Source organism: Phasianus colchicus, chromosome 21, assembly GCF_987193195.1.
Source record: "Phasianus colchicus chromosome 21, bPhaCol1.hap1.1, whole genome shotgun sequence".
Taxonomy (NCBI): Eukaryota; Metazoa; Chordata; class Aves; order Galliformes; family Phasianidae; genus Phasianus; species Phasianus colchicus.
Genome location: NC_143456.1, coordinates 5,978,732 through 5,997,530, shown reverse-complemented (window position 1 = coordinate 5,997,530; position 18,799 = coordinate 5,978,732). Strand labels below are relative to the sequence as shown.

At 42.3% G+C, this 18,799-nt stretch overlaps 1 protein-coding gene across 8 annotated transcripts in view; it reads left to right on the top strand.

The window, feature by feature from the left end:
• Positions 1-18,747, top strand: part of MYO1C (myosin IC) — a 53,656-nt gene extending 34,909 nt beyond the window's left edge. For 6 of the 8 annotated variants that reach the window (XM_090122293.1, XM_031591733.2, XM_090122294.1 and 3 more), the window contains 29 exons: positions 2,283-2,481; positions 3,395-3,475; positions 4,211-4,390; positions 4,592-4,690; positions 4,907-5,020; positions 5,328-5,399; positions 5,577-5,696; positions 5,917-5,999; positions 6,656-6,761; positions 7,136-7,216; positions 7,588-7,679; positions 8,197-8,291; positions 8,520-8,566; positions 8,835-8,915; positions 9,091-9,196; positions 9,690-9,807; positions 10,034-10,147; positions 10,333-10,409; positions 10,506-10,574; positions 11,023-11,107; positions 11,429-11,588; positions 12,044-12,127; positions 13,120-13,213; positions 13,307-13,362; positions 13,673-13,808; positions 14,744-14,814; positions 15,211-15,308; positions 15,551-15,650; positions 18,339-18,747. In XM_090122293.1, the coding sequence (XP_089978419.1) occupies positions 2,283-2,481; positions 3,395-3,475; positions 4,211-4,390; positions 4,592-4,690; positions 4,907-5,020; positions 5,328-5,399; positions 5,577-5,696; positions 5,917-5,999; positions 6,656-6,761; positions 7,136-7,216; positions 7,588-7,679; positions 8,197-8,291; positions 8,520-8,566; positions 8,835-8,915; positions 9,091-9,196; positions 9,690-9,807; positions 10,034-10,147; positions 10,333-10,409; positions 10,506-10,574; positions 11,023-11,107; positions 11,429-11,588; positions 12,044-12,127; positions 13,120-13,213; positions 13,307-13,362; positions 13,673-13,808; positions 14,744-14,814; positions 15,211-15,308; positions 15,551-15,650; positions 18,339-18,401 (2,881 nt within the window). In that variant the 3' untranslated portion in view covers positions 18,402-18,747. Of the gene's footprint in view, positions 1-671; positions 1,609-2,282; positions 2,482-3,394; positions 3,476-4,210; positions 4,391-4,591; positions 4,691-4,906; positions 5,021-5,327; positions 5,400-5,576; positions 5,697-5,916; positions 6,000-6,655; positions 6,762-7,135; positions 7,217-7,587; positions 7,680-8,196; positions 8,292-8,519; positions 8,567-8,834; positions 8,916-9,090; positions 9,197-9,689; positions 9,808-10,033; positions 10,148-10,332; positions 10,410-10,505; positions 10,575-11,022; positions 11,108-11,428; positions 11,589-12,043; positions 12,128-13,119; positions 13,214-13,306; positions 13,363-13,672; positions 13,809-14,743; positions 14,815-15,210; positions 15,309-15,550; positions 15,651-16,664; positions 18,315-18,338 lie in introns of those variants that run through there. The other 2 variants (XM_031591734.2, XM_031591731.2) reach the window with 2 other exon arrangements.
• The last annotated feature ends 52 nt before the right edge of the window (positions 18,748-18,799 follow it).

Genomic DNA, 18,799 nt, shown 5'->3' with positions numbered 1-18,799 from the left:
AACTTGAATAACCAAGTTCTCCCCTTGAACTGGGTGTTAAGTGGTGTATGTTGTTTCTGTGCCCTGAGACTTAACTCTGCTCTGAGCTCTTGCAAATCGCTGTTGCCATGTGGGCTTCCTTCCATCCTGCCCTCCAGGCAGAAGCCTGGCCTAGACACAGCTCTTTGGCCTGTGATCTGGGCACTCTTCAGGGCTTTGTTGTCGTTGGATGATAATATTTTGGGTAATTGTTGAGACTGTGGCTATATTTTTGTCTGCAGTAGGCAGAGGACTGATGGCAATGGGAGTGTGTGACATGGAGGGCCAGGCAGCTCTGCATTACACACAGTGATGTAAATCACAGAGCAGCTGATAATTTCTGATGCTGTCTTCTTCCTTGATGTAGCCCTGTGAGAAGCTGTAAAATCTGCAGCTTGGAAGTAACAACCCTTGAGAGCTGTGATACCAAATACTAGCACTGCTCCAACTGGAAAAAGCAGTAATCATCATCAGCTGTTGCTATCATCCCATTAAAAGTCACTTCATCGTTGGATTATTAATTCCCTTTTAAATGTTCTGAGTGGTGAAGCACTCTGTGCATCTCCTTTTGCACTACTACCAGTGTCTTTTTCATCTATATCTTGTTCTAAACCAATTATAGAAAGCTGAAATACTACACTGTTAATATTTATATTAAATACTCTGCTGCCCTGGTGTCAAAATAGTTTGGCCTGAGCAGTGGGTTTTCTGGGAAGTGTATCACTTGCAGTCATTCAGAGGGGAAGATGTATCCCTATGGTCTTGAAGCACAGCAAACTTCCCAGAGTGCTGTGTCACATCCTGCCCTATTTATAGCCTGGTGTGGGGTTTGGAGATGGCAGCTACAAGCAGGACAGTGAGCATCTCCAAGTGAAAGGGATTCTGTAGGAGATACACATGACTGTGAGCATTCTGCTCACCCCCCAGTGAAGATGTGCAATCTAGAGGCAGTTCTTACAAACTAAATGAAATTTGTATTTATTTAACTGACTGACTTTCAAAATAGTTCAGGGACAGAACTTGAATAGGAAGACAAGGAGTTGATGAGTTTAATAGGGGTAAGTGTGCAGTTGTGTTGCTAGGTAGCTCAGTGGTGTTGCCTTAGCACCAAGTATTAATAGACCTGAGAAGGCCACGGATGTTATTTTGGTGTGATCATTTTTAATTAATTTCACAGCATGAGAGTTTAAAAAAATAAGTCAGAACCCAATATTATTAAAAGATTAATAAGTATACGAAGACAGGGTATGTGCTTGATAGCTGCATGTAAGACAGCTGAGAATATTATTATTGAGGAGTTCTTATGTGTGTGCATTTTGAAGGGCTAATGCTCCTCTCCTCTCTTACCTTCTCTCTTTCCATCTGGTCCTTCTTTTCCTCTCTCCTTCCACCTTGCCACCACTGTTTGTCAAACTTTCTTTCTGCTCTCTGGTTTTGAGAAGGTATGAGTGATTCTTGGTGGAAGAACACATCTGATCTACTCCAGGGAGGAAAGCAAGAGAGAAAAAGAAACAGGAAGAAGCAAGCATCCAGGGACACCAGCAATAAACCATGGTTGCATGCAGGCAGGAGGAAGAGTTGGGTATTTTGGTTAGTGTTCAGCCCTCACTGGATGCTTGTTAGTCTGTTCTGGCTTAATCCAACTGTTTCTACAGTCCAAGAAGAGCTATTGGAAGCTGAGTTGTTTGGTGTGTGGGGGCTGGGTTGTCCAGATGGCAAAGAGCAGTTGTGGCCTTCTGAGTTTGTCATCACTTAAAAGATAAGCTAGAATAAAGATCAATAGAAAACAAGAGTTTTAGTGAATGTAAAGCTTGTTTGTTCTGTGGGACAGAATTATGTTTATCTGCATCATTTAGTCTTCTTTTATGGGAACTTTTCTCACCTGAGTGAGTGTAATGGGCAGGGAGAACAAATGGTTCAACTCTTTCCTCTTTTACAGCCTTCTGTATTCACTGTCAAATGATTTTAACAGCATGAAGGCCTTTTGCAAAAGAAGTGTTTTTAAGGGAATTAATTTTGATAGATTTATGTTATGACCCTGCAAAAAGTTGGCCCAGGGATTAAGATGTGTATAGAGATGTCTGAAAGCATTCCCAGCGATCTCCTATGTCATCAGCAGTGTGTAGAAGCAATATTCTCTTACTTAAGACACCGTGGACACCTGTTTCTTTTTGAAGTATCTCTGCTAGGGGCTCACAGTGTGGGATGGTCTCTGCCCCTCCCTTGTAGAAACAAACTCACACCTGCTTCTCATTGTTCCATAGCTATGCTATTGCTGACAATTCCTATCGCTCTCTGCGCACGGAGAGGAAGGATCATTGTATTCTGATATCTGGAGAGAGCGGGGCTGGCAAAACAGAGGCCACCAAGAAGATCCTGCAGTACTACGCCGTGACCTGTCCAGCCAGTCAGCAGGTTGAAACAGTGAAGGACCGCCTGCTGCAATCCAATCCTGTCCTGGAGGTATCTCTAGAGTCTGCAGCACTGGAACTTGACATTGAGTCAGGCCAGCAGTACTCACATTTTCCAGCTGAGGGGGTGGAGGCAGCTGGACCCTGCTTGGTGTGATTAAGCTGTCTCTGTGCAGTAGATAGCATATCCTGGGAACGCAGGTGGGCAGATCATCAGTACTGCACACAGGGGAATCCCAGCCTGCTTCCAAGCCAAAGAAATGGTCATCTGCTGCCAAGCTCTCTCGGCCCTTTCATATCCACCAAGAACAGTTCAGGCGTGGCCAGGCTGCAGGAGAAAAGCATTTGAAGTGGGAAGAGTCCTGATGTGCTGCCTAAGCTTACAAAGCCAGAGATTGACACATCTGTTGTGGGCAGCTTTGTCCGCTAATAAGAGCATTTGTGGGAGCATTTTCTAGTGCTGTGGTGTCCTCTAGTGTCCAGCCCTGCTCTGTCCTTGTACTTCCCTTCAATATTTCCATTCTATTCCAATCCATGCTGTGTGCAGGGAAGGGTGTGCTCCCATATGAGAGGGAGAACCCTGAGAGGCCTAAGGCTGTTAGGGTTGTGCCTGCTGTGAGCAGCACTATGAGATAGATACTGGACACAAGTAGCTGTGATGAGCAAGAAAACTTTGAGAAGGCTGTCAGACTTGATGTATGTCAGCAGTGAACTGGCCTTAAAATAAATTTGCTGGGGGGATGGAATTGTTTTCAAAGGTGTGCTCCATCTGCAATAATTGCAGAGGGTGTAATAATCAGCATTAGTATTTTGGTTTGTAATCTGTTTTCATCTTGCTTTTGCTTTCAAGAAGGACAAACCTAAGCATTAATGGCTGTAAATTGCAACTGACAATTTCATGGAAGTGTTTATACATTATGTTATTTGATACTGATTAATTTTTCTCTAATCATTTCTCATTTCAGGCCTTTGGAAATGCGAAAACCCTCCGGAACGATAACTCCAGCCGATTTGGGAAATACATGGATGTGCAGTTTGATTACAGAGTAACTTAAAATCTGTTTTATACTTCAGAACTGGTTCCAGTCGTAGCAGGTCTCTGTTGCCTGTGCTTTATTGCACTGATGTGTGCATGGAGTGCACGTTTCCTTGCTGGCCACGTGAGCTGTGTCTGTAGTAGCAAAATTTGGTTCTAGAGGATGTTACAGAATGCACTTTGTTTTCTTTCCCTCCTCTCTGTAGAATGAGAGGGTGAGATTGAATCCTCTTCTTTCTAGGTTATATATGCACTGTGCAAATGGATGCTCCCAAACTAAATCCATTGTGAGCTGTCCTGTGTAACTCTGCATAATGTTTGCTTCAGTCCTGACTCAAATTGCCCCACATGGGGAAGGTGAACATGGTGCAAGAACTGAGTAGCTGGGTGTATGTTTTATTAAACTTCTCAATGTGTAATCCCTCCACACTCACAGTTTTACTGTTTTTGTGTGTGTGTGTTGAGTGAATTCCAAGAGAGAAGAATATACAGGCTAGGATGTCATTCAGTATACACTGTAGCCATGATCTATATAATTTTATATTATTTTCACTTGATAGCTCTTTTTACATACACCTAAAAACTCAAATTGATGTGTATTTGTCAAGAATAGAGATTGTGATGCCAAGTTACAAATAACGTTCTGCCTTTTTGTAGTCAATTGTTTTCTATCCTGTTCTGCCAAAGAAGCAGAATATTTTCCCTTATTGTAATAAAATATTTCAATGTGTCTGGTTTGATTTAGGGGGCTCCTGTTGGGGGCCACATCTTGAACTACCTCCTGGAAAAGTCTCGAGTTGTGCACCAAAATCATGGGGAGAGGAACTTCCACATTTTCTACCAGCTGCTAGAAGGAGGGGAAGAGGACTTGTTGCGAAGGCTGGGCCTTGAAAAGAGCCCACAGCAGTATCACTATTTAGTAAAAGTGCGTGTTAATTAATCATTCTTATAATATTGTTATATTGTAGAACAAATATATTCGCAATTGACTTTCTGTCTTCCTTATAATTCAGAAATAATACTGAAATAGCTGCTATGGAAGGAAACATATGACAGAAGTACATTGAGCATGAGTAATGCATCTTTGACAATTATATATGTATTATGTCAAACTGTGTATTTTTAGGGTCACTGTGCAAGGGTCAGTTCCATAAATGATAAAAACGATTGGAAGATTGTGCGAAGAGCCTTGTCCATCATAAGCTTCAATGACAACGAGGTAGAGGTAGGGCTTATTTATTAGCTCAGCTAATATTCCCTCTCGTAAGACTTTTTCTGCTTTATTCCTGACCAGAGCTGGTGAATGTATTTCCTGCAAAAACCCTGAAACAAAACACAGAATGTGTTTGTGTACTGCAAAAATCTCACTGCCTTTTCTGTCATTGTTCTGTGTTTGCTTATAAGTCGTAATCCTGATGTCTGCCTGTTGCTTCTGTCCTAGGATTTGCTGAGCATTGTAGCTAGTGTTCTGCATCTGGGAAACGTGCAGTTTGCTGCTGATGAGCAAGGAAATGCTCAGGTCACTACAGAGAACCAGATTAAATACCTGGCACGGGTGAGTATCATCAGTAAGACATATATTACATGAAAGGTGTTTGAGATTTCCTTGCTTAGAACTTCATACCATTGTATCATTTTAAAATATATAGAAGTTGTCAGAAATGCACTTTCATTTGGCCTAATGCAGATATTAACATCCAATCATTTTTTAACTGACAATTGCAAAAAATCTGGCAGTGTGAATAGGTAATGTAGGGTTGTTTCGCTGTCTTGTGATTTTTGGGGTCTAGCCTTTCTGATCTCTTAGAACTAGTACTGATACACTGGTTCCTAAATGCACTTAACATTCTACTGCTTTGCAGCTTCTGGCAGTTGAGGGCTCTGTTCTGCGAGATGCATTGATCCACAAGAAGATCATAGCAAAAGGGGAGGAGGTAAGAACACAAATGGGGGTCAGGGTTGCACATGCAGTTAAATCAAACCGATGCAATCTGGGATGCACATACAGTTAAATCAACCCAATGCAATACCAGCTCTTTATTAACCGTGAGACAGGGCTTAATTTCTCAGTGGAATGGCTGTTGATGACTTCTTTCTCCCTCTGTATACAGTTAATCAGCCCTTTGAACCTGGAGCAGGCAGCCTATGCAAGGGACGCGCTCGCTAAAGCAATCTACGGACGCACTTTCTCCTGGCTGGTGAACAAAGTTAACAAATCTCTTGCTTACAAGGTAAATAAATCTTTTGTTTGTGGATGAACAATCCTGCCTCGAAGGCAGTTTTAAATCTTTAAGCTTCAGCAAGTTGTTCTGTGCTGTACAGTGATATCCAAATTAATTTGTTTCCCACAAAGAAGAGGGTAAGGAGCAAATGCTACAACTAAATGGGGGAGATATGGTGGATTGTAGCCATGACTGTGACCACATATGAACACTTTGTGCCCTATTGCAGGAAGGAGAGTTTCCAGGCTGGAGAAGCACGACAGTTCTAGGATTGCTTGATATTTATGGGTTTGAGGTTTTCCAGCATAACAGGTTTGTTTCCCTTGGTGTCTTTGAGTTCTGAGTTAGCTCTGCATGACTTCCATAGTGTTTTCTCTCCATTGTGTAACATTATTCCATCTCTGGTTCTTTTCCTAAGTGAGAAAGAGATAACATCTCAGCTTTAGGAAATCAAGTGAATGGCAGGGCTTGTAACACAGCATCCAGATTGTACTGAGCATTCCCAGCAATGCTCCTGCTGTTTCAGAGACATGTCCCTTTTTGGGGCATATTCCTGTGGTTGCTTGCACCATGCCTTTGTCCAGCTCTGTGGCACAGTTGTGGCTGTTGTTCTGGTATCTTTCTGTGGTGGTTGAATGGGAAAGCAGCTGTAGAACAGTATACAGAGTAATACCAGAGCCTGGAAACTAAGTAGCAGGTAGCAATGAACTGAGACTGTATTTGTAGTTTTTGTGTTCCTTAGTCTTCCACTGCTTATGTCAGTTTTTCTCTCCTTCTTGGAACTCATTCATGAGATTCGCTAGGTAATAAATTCAATGCATGTATAGACTCACTAAATAATTCACTAAATCTCTTGTTTTTTTTTTTTTTATTACACATAGATGCATTAATTCTACTATGCACAAATTAAAGCTTATTTTACTTGTGATACAGTTTTAATGAATATTTTTTCTGATTTTTCTTTGCAGCTTTGAGCAATTTTGTATTAATTATTGCAATGAAAAATTGCAGCAACTCTTCATAGAGCTTACATTAAAGTCAGAACAAGAGGAATATGAGTCAGAAGGCATTGCGGTAAGAGCCGAGTCACCGCTTCCACTGTCTTCTCTGTAGCGCCTCCTGCAGGCCAGAGGACAGATAATTAGAAAAGGAGCTATTATTAATGGTCTGCAAAGTAAATGATGTTTAAAAACTTTTCTCTTTTTGAACTGCATTGGGAACGGAGTGAAATTCAGCTAGGGCGAGCCGTGCCATCCCAATCTTCTGTATCTTAAAAGATGCATTTTAAGGGAATGTTAAGAAAATACATGTGATGAGTGAAAAAGCTTTATTTTTCAAATGACAAAAACATTATTTGAATAAGGTGCTGTCTAAAATGTTCTGAAACTTTCACTCTTTTTTCCTGTCAAGAGTTTTTGTCACCAAAGTGTGATTTCTTGTCTTTGCAGTGGGAACCGGTTCAGTATTTCAATAACAAAATCATTTGTGATTTGGTGGAAGAGAAATTCAAAGGCATCATTTCTATTTTGGTGAGTTGACACGACCTTTTAAGGGGTAGAACACAGGAAAGAAAAGGTCTAAAATTAGAGTAGGATTGTTTGGGCAGGTGGGGAGAGCAACGATACACCCAACAGTGACGCCATTAAAAGTCACCTCCATCTGCTCTCGGAAAGCAGCCTCCAATACAGGCAGTCTGGAAGAAGGAATTTGTTCTCCTTTTCAACTTAGCAACTCTTCATTCATTTTACTAAGTGAAATGGAGGCATGAGGTGGCAAGCCTATTAAAAGGCCAAGGGTTTGAGCTGGGAATGTGTTCTGGTGTGGCAGAAGTAGAGCTGAACCGTATGCTTCCAAGCACAGAGAGAAATCAAGAGCAGAATGCATATGTTTTTGTTTTCAGGATGAAGAATGTCTGAGACCTGGAGATGCCACAGACACAACATTCTTAGAGAAGCTGGAGGAAACTGTGAAGAACCACCCTCATTTTCTCACGTGAGTTCATAGCTGAGGCAGCTTTATTGGTGGGTTCCACATGTGTGAGAGAGCCTGCAGGTTTAATGATTCCAAAGTAACTTTATACCTCATTCTGCCTATGTCAGTGGCATGCCAGATAGATCCCACAAAAAATGAGAATGTTTTTATTTGCAAAGAGGTTCGGCAGAGTTATGGTCATACAAGATAAGCAAGTATAACAGAGCTGGAAAAGATGTGTCAGACTGGCACATCCAATTTATGCACTGAATCTTATTTCTTCTGTACTTGCATATTGTCCAAGCCTGAATGAGGTGTGTAAAGGTCCTTCCTGAGTAGATTTTATGACATTTTTATGACTTGCTGGTTGGTAATTCACCTTTTTAACTTTTGGTCTTGAAGAGCAGGAAGCGTAATTCCTTCTCCCCCCCTTGTTCATTTTATCCCACTCCAGGATGATAAGCCATGTGGTTCTTGAGGTGAATCCTCACATGACACTGCTCTTTGTCCCTCATGAAGCTGCTTTTTTTCTCACCAGGCACAAGCTTGCTGATCAAAAAACTCGCAAGTCGCTGGGGAGGGAAGAGTTCCGGCTTTTGCACTATGCTGGAGAGGTCACCTACAGTGTTGCAGGTAATGTGCACCTTGTCTCAGCTGTCTCTCACTCTTTTTCCCTTCTCCATTCCCTTCCCTTTGAATTAAAACAGCTTCACTACATAGCAAAGACAAATCTGGGTATAGAGTACTCCCCATATACTATTTGATTAACTGGATTAATTTCCCATCTCAAATTCCTGCATTGTTGTTATGAAATTCCTATGGAACAGCAGTGGCAGCCTGAGCCATTTCTTTTTCTTCCAGGTTTTCTAGATAAAAACAATGACCTTCTCTTTCGGAACCTGAAGGAGGTGAGTATGGATAGGGGGTTGCCTCCAGTATTCAGCAGAACAAGGAGTCTGCTTCAAAATGGGGTGGAATCTGAGGGACAAGGTTTTTTTTAATCCCTATCTGGAGAACACATGATAGAACTGCATTATGAAAAGACAGATTAAGTTTTCCAAAGTTTGTTTTGTTAAAAACAGAACAACCCAAACCCCTTTTATCACACATTTCTGTAATAGTTGTCTGAAGTTCATTCTCTGAAAATTAGTCTCTGAATGCTGTGTCTCTCTGCAGACCATGTGCAACTCTGAGAATCCTATCATAAATCAGTGTTTTGACAGGACAGAGCTGACAGACAAGAAGAGACCTGAAACGGTAAGAACACAAAAGCTGCTGGAGATGTGGTTACTTCCTCTTTTTTAAAGACATGTCCTGTTTAACATGGTACTCCTTACCTTTAGAGCTGGAGACTGTCAGATCTGTTCTGCTAAGTCACAAGTACAAGCTGTACATCATTGCTTAATACCTGGTGTTCTTTCTTTTCTCCTAGGCAGCAACTCAGTTTAAAAACAGCCTCTCTAAACTCATGGAAATCCTGATGTCCAAAGAACCCTCCTACATCCGTTGCATTAAACCTAACGATGCTAAGCAGGCTGGTATGTCCCTGGCTAGCTCCTTCTCTGTGTGCTTTTTTACAATAGCTGCATAGACCACTAGGGCCCAGTCAGTGGGACACATAAAAGAGCTCAATTGAATAAGTTTTGTGAGATTTCTCATTATGGGGCCTGTGCCTGAGCTCCTTACAGGAAGGTGGTGGTAGTGCCAGTCAGGAGTCAGAATTGAGGCTTGTGTAAAGTGGTGGAGTAGGGTTAAAGCCAAGCATTATAAACCTACATCATTTCCTTTTAATGATCTTTATTCTCTCGTTTCCTTCTCCTATCTGCATACAGTATCCTAAAGGACAACTAATGTTTGGAACTAGATATAAATGTATACTGAGAGGGACAGGAGTCACAAAATAACTTATGTGAGGATGGGGTAGAGATTAAAGATAAGGGTCTAAGAGAGAACTGTTCTGAACATTCTCTTCTTCACACAAAGAGACAGATATGCATTAATGCAGCTTCTCCATTTTCATGCTCTCTCAAGATCGATTTGATGAAGTTCTAATCCGACACCAAGTGAAATACCTGGGGCTGATGGAGAACCTCAGAGTGCGCAGAGCTGGCTTTGCGTATCGAAGGAAATACGAAGTTTTCCTGCAGAGGTAGGGTTACCTTGCACTTACCTCTTCCTCTTCCTCCCTCTCCCTGATCTTGGTCCCACAGATATTGAAATGGGAAAGTGCTCTGCACAGCAAAGAGCGGCCCTTATGCCTGAGAGAGTTATTTCCTTGAGAGAGCCAAGAGGAGATGAACTGAAGGAAGCCCCTGTTCATTATCTGGATGAATTGGACATCTCACCATAAGATTTCTCCTGCTGTCAATTTGCAGATATAAATCACTTTGTCCAGAAACATGGCCTACGTGGGATGGACGGCCCCATGACGGAGTGGCTGTGCTGGTGAAACATCTTGGCTACAAACAGGAAGAATACAAAATGGGACGGTTAGTTCTCATTATTATTTTTTTTTTAATTTGAGGTTATGAATCATTGGACATCAATGTCACTGCTCTTAAATAAGGCACTTCTGTTTAATGGGTGGGGAAAAGATTAGAGATCCCAAAGGGGATGCTAAGGGCAGGAAGCAAACTTCTCTGGCTTGTTAAACATGCTGCATTTCTATTTGTAGAACAAAGATTTTTATCCGCTTTCCCAAGACTTTGTTTGCAACGGAAGATGCTCTGGAAGTGAGGAAGCAGAGCCTGGGTGAGTCACACACTGCAGCAGCTTCGTGGACTGTTTGTTTTGTGATTATTTTTTTTTTTAATTGTTTTCAAATTGCTGTTTCTCTTGCAATTTCAGCAACAAAAATGCAGGCCACGTGGAGAGGTTTCTACCGTCGGAAGAAATTCCTGCACATGAAACACTCAGGTATGAGGGAGAAAGGAAACTGCAATGCTGTGTCATTGTGTGGTTTGAAGTGGCTGTTGTTGTGAGTGAGAAGTCAGAGGTGAGTTGATTTTGATGAACCAGAAGGAACATCCCCGAAGCCTTACTGGAAGCAGAAGGGAAGATGCAAGGTGTGCAGTTCTGGGTCCTTGCACATTATTCCTTGAGACTCTGAGTAAGAGAACGTAACTTGCTCACACAACAGCCTCTGTACAGCAGTTCCTACTACCAGTGCTTGTTATTGCCATTTATCCACCTTATTATATTGTTTAAAATTTTAATTGTATTCTTTCCCACGTACCACTGTGAAGTCTGGTGATGTTTTGCTTTGAGAGTGTGCATTTTTGAGCATCGTGTTGGCAGTTCTGTGTGAAGTCAATATTGCAGTGAAGGAGCTCTCTTAGTGTAATGTTTTTTGTGTTACTTGTAGCAATAGCCATCCAGTCCTGGTGGCGAGGAACCCTGGGCCGCCGAAAAGCTGCCAAGAGGAAGTGGGCAGTACAGACTATCAGAAGGTGTGTAAAGAGAAACCTAAGCTCCTAATTGGGTGCTTATTTCCTAACGAGAGGATGTTAAGAATGAAGTTTCTTGTCACTGCAGTGTCAGGGATGTTTGTTAGTAATTGCAGTTACTACATAAAGCTCAGAAATATGGAGTTAGGGCACAACAGTAGGTTATTTTGTGACAAGTATTTTGAGTATTTCATCTTTTGTAAATTTTATATACCTTGGCTATAGCTGAAAGTTCACTTGGGACCTGGAGATGGTTGAATTGGAAAAGACCTGTAAGTACCTCTCATACCAACTCCTCCTGTTTCCATCTTTCCTCTTCCTCAGGTTCATTAAGGGCTTTATTTACCGGAACCACCCTCGCTGCCCAGAGAACGAGTATTTCCTTGATTACATCCGCTTCTCCTTCCTGATGAACCTCAAACGTAACCTGCCAAAGAACGTCTTGGACAAATCATGGCCAACCCCTCCTCCATCACTCTGTGAGGTGAGTCCAGCTGCACAACCTATGATATAATGAAGGCCTAAGGGAGACCACCTCACTCAGGTTTCATGTTAGATTAGCACCTCTGCTACTAGAACTAAAACACCATCATGTATGTGGCGCTAGCATACCTACAAAGGTATTGGAGATACAGTACTTAACTGCATTTGGCAGAGAAACAAAACAATGCAGAAAGTCCCAGTTAGCTTATCCAAGGGCCCCTGTTTGTTTGGACTGCACGTACAGCAGGGAGCAAGGAAGGGCATAACCATGTAAAATATGCACCTTAGCTGGAGAACGGTGCGGGGCAAACCATCTCAGAGGGAAAACAGACTTCCTATTACTTAATTCTGAAAGTATATTAATTCAGCCATGTATTTTCTGTAGTTGTTTCCCTTGTCTTCACTGTTTGAATTGATTTGTCAGGTTTCTCATGTATTTTGTGAAATCTCCTTCAGGCATCCCAGCTCCTGCGCCAGTTGTGCATGCAGAACATGGTCTGGACATACTGCAAGAGAATCAGCCCAGAGTGGAAGCAACAGGTATGTGACAATTTGCATTTCTTCACAGACTAACACGATGTTTTGGAGATACAATTTCTATTCCAAAAGGCTCTGTAATGTACAATACAAAAACAGGGTCTTTCTGCTGACACTGCTGAAAGTAGAATGAGAATTTTGCAGACTCAAAATGAGTCATTGGACAAACAGAAGTTATGGAACAGTTTTCTGTACCATTGTGTTTCAGCCTTGTTCTAGATTTAAAAATAAAAATAATACTGAAATTTATTTATCTTGGTTGTGGTGGAGCAATTATTTTTCATATTGAAAAAGCTCAGTGAAAGGTGATAATAGGAACTGTTCACATTAAGCAGCATAGCTGTTACTGTTAGAAATGGCAGTAATTAGTTCCCTTAAGGCTTTTTTTTAAATTGGATAGCATACCATACTGCTTATGGAGGCCTGTGAAGTATTAAAAGCGTGTAACAAAACACTGAGTCAGTGGCTGAGCCTGTGATTAAGGACACAGGATTAATAAAAGCCTTTACACAGGTGGAAATGCAGCAGAATATACTCTTTCCCAAGCACCCAAGACTTACAGACATTCCTTAACCACATTTTTACCTGTAGATCAGCTCCTGTACTTCATACTCTGTAACAGCATCCATAATATTAAATTAACCCTATATAAAGTAAAGGCATTTCCTGTTTCCTCATTCCCTGGTTTTGTTCTTATTCTGAATGGGCAGAAGTCAGACCTCAGCATTGGTCATACTGACATCCTGGTACTCTGAAAAGGACCAAAGGTTTATGGTGAATCACCTTCTAAACAGGAACTCCCAGCGCAATACAGCAGCTAACAGTTTTACTGTTTGTTAAAGGATAAGGGAGAGAACATTGAGGAGATGAGGGAGTAGGAACAGACGTTTTACACTGCACTAGTAAGGACGTAACTTCTGTCTCTTTGCAGACAAACATATTTTATTTGAACAGAGATTTTATATTAAACAAGAATCCATCTTTTGTCCTTGCAGTTGGAACAAAAAGTAATTGCCAGTGAGATTTTTAAGGGTAAAAAAGACAATTACCCTCAGAGCGTTCCTAGACTCTTCATCAACACACGACTTGGTGAGTAGGGGGTGCAAAGCTGGGAAGAAGGGGAGATTTTTTACTCTTCTCTTGCTAGAAACTTCTGATCCCTTTTTTTTTTTTTCATTTTAGGTAATGAAGAGATAAATGCTAAAGTCCTTCAGGCTTTAGAAAATGAAGCAATTAAGGTGAGATACACATCCTAATAGTTTTATCAAATTTTAGAATTACTCAGCAGAATTCAAGTCTTTGTCTGAAGGTTAGATTTCTGAATATAGCAGGAAGTAGAGGCAAGTTATGTCAGATAGAACTGGAAGGGTTACAGGGCAGCACTGCTCTTCATGGTGCTTTGAGATGCTTAAGGGGGAGAGGAAGAGAATGATGCAGAAATCTACACAGCATGAAGCAAAGTCTGGACTTTTCAAGCTCTCTAGGCTAGATGGGAGGCAGCTGCCAATTAGACAAAATGCTTTTTAGCACTGATAACACTTATTTCAGTATGCAGTTCCTGTCATCAAGTATGACCGGAAAGGATACAAAGCAAGATCACGGCAGCTGCTTCTCACCCAGAATGCAGTCATCATTGTTGAAGACTCCAAAATCAAACAACGGATTGACTATGCCAATCTGACAGGTGAGTGTTAACATACTTGGGGTTTAGCTCACTTCATTTTAACCAGTGTGATAAAAAAAAAAGCCAGTTGGTCTTTGTCCTGACAAGAATGAAATTATTAGAGAAAGTATTTGTCAGTTTAAGATGTCTTGAACTTGGGTATTTCTAAAATTAAATTCCATAAAATGTCAGAAGTTACTCAATTCATCTCTCCAGAAACCTCTCCAAAGCCATTTCCCAACTGCAGGAAGTTGCACCATTATTGCACAGCAGCTGCAGGGATGCTGGCTGTCAGCCCCCCACTATCTAACAAGGATTTGATCCTTTTAGAGGGTGAACTTTGTCAAAGAAAGCTGTTCTGTGTGTCTGATACACAGCAGCCATTTCACATCTGTCCTATCTGAACCCTCTCAGCTCCAGCTGCCAGCATTGCCAGCATTCCTCCTTGCAGCCAATTCCTGACCATCATTTCAGTGTTACCCTAATGCAGTTATCTACTGTACTTGTAACTGTCACCATTTAAAAATGGTTTCTACAGCCACCACTAATGTGGGGTTCCAGGACTCCCTTAAGACAGTACTGCACATCTGTATGTTCATTTCTGCTAGGTTACCTCAACTTGCACAGCTAATCCAGACATCTCTACTGTCGAGGTTTTAAACCAAGTCCAGACAACAGGCACTGAGAACACACCTTCCTACTTCTGAGGCACAGAGGCGTGTGAAAGTTGCTTTTTCATATGAAAGAACACAGCTATAAGCTGATTCTGTCACCTTGCAGCCTCTTCAGCCTCTCTGCTGCCATGTTAGCACAGTGCTTCCACGGAGCTTCTCAGCTGCTGGGTTTCTCAGTGTGGGAACAGCAGTTGCTGCACTCCTGGGAGAGGTTTTGCAATGCACACAAGAGCTGGCAACGTCAGGTTGGGTGTCAGTTGGTCACTGTGCTCTTTATTGCAGGCATCTCCGTCAGCAGCCTGAGCGATAACTTGTTTGTGCTGCACGTGCACTGTGAGGACAACAAACAGAAGGTAGTTGGACTCATCCAGCATTTCTCCAACCATCTCTAGGAACTGTTTTAGAGGCACAAAGAGCAGAAGATCCAGGGTGGAGGTGGGTGGGGGAGAAGCACCTGTACACACCCCCACATGTGAACAGCCCCACTATGAACTCACTTTGTGCCATCTTTAAGTAGAATTTTTGTGCTCATAAATGGGATTCACCAATAACTGACAGGAATGGTCCTGGCTCCCTATCTCCATTACTGTTACCTTGCAAATGAAGTAACTGCTGTCAGTGCAGTGTGACCTGAGAGATGCTTTCCATACTATCCTGGCAGGAGATAGCTCTGTGAACTTCAAAATAATTATCTTGGTGCAGTCACTGAGAAGCCACAATGACAGGCCATCGTTGGTTTTCCATCCTAGGGAGATGTTGTACTTCAAAGTGACCACGTGATAGAGACGCTGACAAAGACAGCCATGCGGGCAGACAAAGTTAATAACATCAACATCAACCAGGGCAGGTGAGTGAAGCTGTGCAAGCCCAGCCCTGCTCAGGAGCTGCTTCATTCTTGTGTTGGTTCTGCTTCAGCATTACAGGGCTACAGGTATACGTATGTTATCAGAACGTTAATTAAGATTAACTAAGTCTCCATTTCCTTGAGCTAGTACACCTATTGCAATTATGCACCAATACATTGAAGCCACTTGCACAGAAGGGAAGTCACACATTCTAATTATGTTTCTTACCTGTTTGCCTCTGCAGCATAAAATTTACAGTTGGCCAAGGCAAAGAAGGCGTCATCGATTTTATATCAGGATCAGAACTGCTTATAGCCAAAGCCAAGAATGGCCATCTAACTGTGGTGAGTACAGGCCAAGATTGGTAAGAAATGTTACTTAAAGTGCATCAGAACCCAGACCTCGTCACTAAGCCACATGCACTACAGACACACACATGCCACAACTTCCTTGCTGAACATGCTGCTCTGGTCCAGGAACCTTCTTCCCAGTTGGATTTCTGCACTGCACTTCTCCTCCTGCAGTCCTAGGAGGCTGCCAGGCTTGCTTAAACTCATCAAGTAATTGTTGTATCAATCACTCGGAATCTTTCACATGATTCTGTCCTTAGTGCAAGACAAGTTTTAGAGGTCTTAAAAACACAAGAACAATTCCTCTTCCCTTTTGGAATTGTTTGTAGTCTTTCTGATAATCTGATACACACATGGAGCTGATTTATGCTTGGTCAGATTGAGGCTTGCTCAGAAATGAATCCAGAACCTCTTATTACAGCACCAGTGCTGAAAGATAAACTCCCCTGCCCTACTGCAGGATGACTGCTATCAGAAATGGATTCAGCATTTCCACTTTGCTCAAACAAACCTGCCCTGTAAAACTCACACAGTCCTGTCAGAGGCTTTCCCTGCTCCATGGAACAACTACCAGCTCTACACAGGAAGATTAAATTTGCTTAAGCACTGAAGTGAGGACCACACCTCTCTCTCCATTTGCTATCTGTGACAGCAAACCAACTTCCCATACTAAGAAGAAATGCATCCTTTTTCCATCAGCCCTTTCAAACCATCCCTAAGAACATTCTTCCAGTTTTGCCCTCCCTCCCACTTCCCACAGATCAGTCCTTCTGCAGTGCTGAGCCTAGGGAGGTTTTCAGGATAACCATGGGATCACTTCTCAGTGAATAGCCAGTACCTGCTTGTTTCCTGCTGAGAGCAGCCAGCTTCAGTATTCCCACAGAGCTTTTTGTACCCATAACATCACCCATGGCTCATTCTACAGGCCAGTCTTTGGTGAGCTTTAAGGATTTCAGGAGCTAAAGCTGTTGCAGTATCTGTTTCTAGCTTATCTGTCTTCTCCTGCAGGTTGCACCTCGTTTGAACTCTCGATGATAGATGTGCCACCATCACAGAACCCCTTCTTCCATCATTCTGACTACACCCCATCCATTGGCTGGACATTGTTCCCAGCAAACCCCTGCCGCCTCCCTTGCTTTGCTCATTTTGTTTGTTACCAAAGACCTGCACTTTCAGAAAACCCACAAAACGCATCTTGCTTTCTTGTCTTAATACAAAAGTTCCAAAAGAAAGGCCTTCTCTTCCTTACCTTAGTGGCAAACAACACGGGTCCAACATGACGTCCATGAAACCGTGGCTCACGAAACCTGCTTGGCCGGGCTTTGAGAGGTAGTTCTGATTCTATTTGAGTTTAAGCCTTGATGGAAACGACCAAAATTTGTGCTTGAAATCATGGAAAAGCACAATCAGAAGAAGCACTGCTCCATCAGCAGAGTCAATGAAATGCCAAACTTTATATTCAAAGTGTTTTATGAACGATTTTAAGATGTTTTGATGCTTTACATTACAATATTAAAGCCATATTGTGTAAATGAGTAAAACCCTGTAAATACTTTATAGCTGAATATGAGAGATGTACTACAAGAAATGGCACTGATGTGGAAACTTATGTTTTAGATTTGGAATTTTTGTTGTTTTTAAGTTTATGAACAGACTGTATTAACCTGAGAAACCCATCATGTAACTTCACTCATCTGGATACAGGATACAGCAGCTTTTTTTTTTCTTTTTGCAGTCACCTCTCCCATTTCTTGCTGTATAATGATATTTTTATACTGTAGTACCATAACCACAACCATGCATCTAAACAAAATCTAAAAGTACCACAACCTGCAGAGGTCATCACTTCTTCCTGCACCTCTAAGCTGTAAATGCAACCTGTAATCGCAGCCACAGGCTGTGCACGTGAGCTGTGTTCCTGCCCTTCTCCACACAGCCCATCTGGCTCCGAGCAGCACCTGCACAAAAACTACTTTTCCCCATCTAAACTTTTCAGGAATAACTGGAAGTTTGAATTCTCACAGTAGAGCTGCAGAGTCTACCAACAACTCTCCCAACTGCCTTAATGGGGAAGAGATGGCTCCTTCAGTGCCACAGCCACTCTGAGCAGCCAGCCATCTTCCCACAAGAGCTGTCAGCACTATTCTGACCCCCAGCTTCCAGGGCCACAAAACTGCCCTCAGTTCTCGACCTGCATCACAGAAGTTAACACCGAGCACCTTCATTTAACAACAAACCCATGGTGGGCAGCTATGTGTCAAAGTTCCAGCTGACAGCACATGACAGCTCCAGCTTCTATTCCCATTTCCAGACCTCCAGCAGTGCATTTTGCACTCAACCTGCCTTAGAGATCTTTCATGTGCCACCCCTCCTGCTGCTGTAGCTCCAGCAGTCACACTAAGCCCTGAATAACACATAACCAAATGCTGCCACTGACAGAACCATCAGCTCCATCTCATTTTGTGTTTCTGACATTATACAGTTACTGAACACTGCCCCAGGCCTGGAATGCTGTATACACTGTACTACATATACACCATATTACTGTATATGCCATATAGTGTATATACTATACAATGCTGTATACGCTATTATATAATCTCTTCAAGACTACACTAAATAAATTTTTATGAAGGAAACTTGTCTTTACCATAGAAACTGTTTCAGCATGTTTAATTTCAGGAGGGAGAGAGCAGTGATTTCCCTCTGTTTCACACACAACCCTTGGACATCGCAGGCCACTGAACCTCCAAGTTCCTGGGTCCAGCAGTATCCCTGCTGCCTTCTGCCACACACAGCAAAGCACACCTACAAAGATTCCCAGGGCTTCAGCTACTTAGATCAGGCTCTACATTGATGTGTTTCCCTTCTCCCACTCAACTGCACTGGAAGAGTCGTCCTCTAGAGGCAAGCAAAAGAAACATGAATAGTGCTTTGTGCAGAGTTCAAAGGAAACCTGACTAAGGGGTGTGGAACAGCTCCGACTCCTCCTGATGCAGTGCAGGCTGTCAAGGAAGCTGGGCTCAAATGTAAGCCTCAACTTACTTATCTCACAGAAGGAAAGCAGTGCTGTTATTCCTCTCTCCTTCTCTCTTCCCCCCTCTCCAAACGTTCCTATTCAAAGCAACGGAGGAAAATTATTC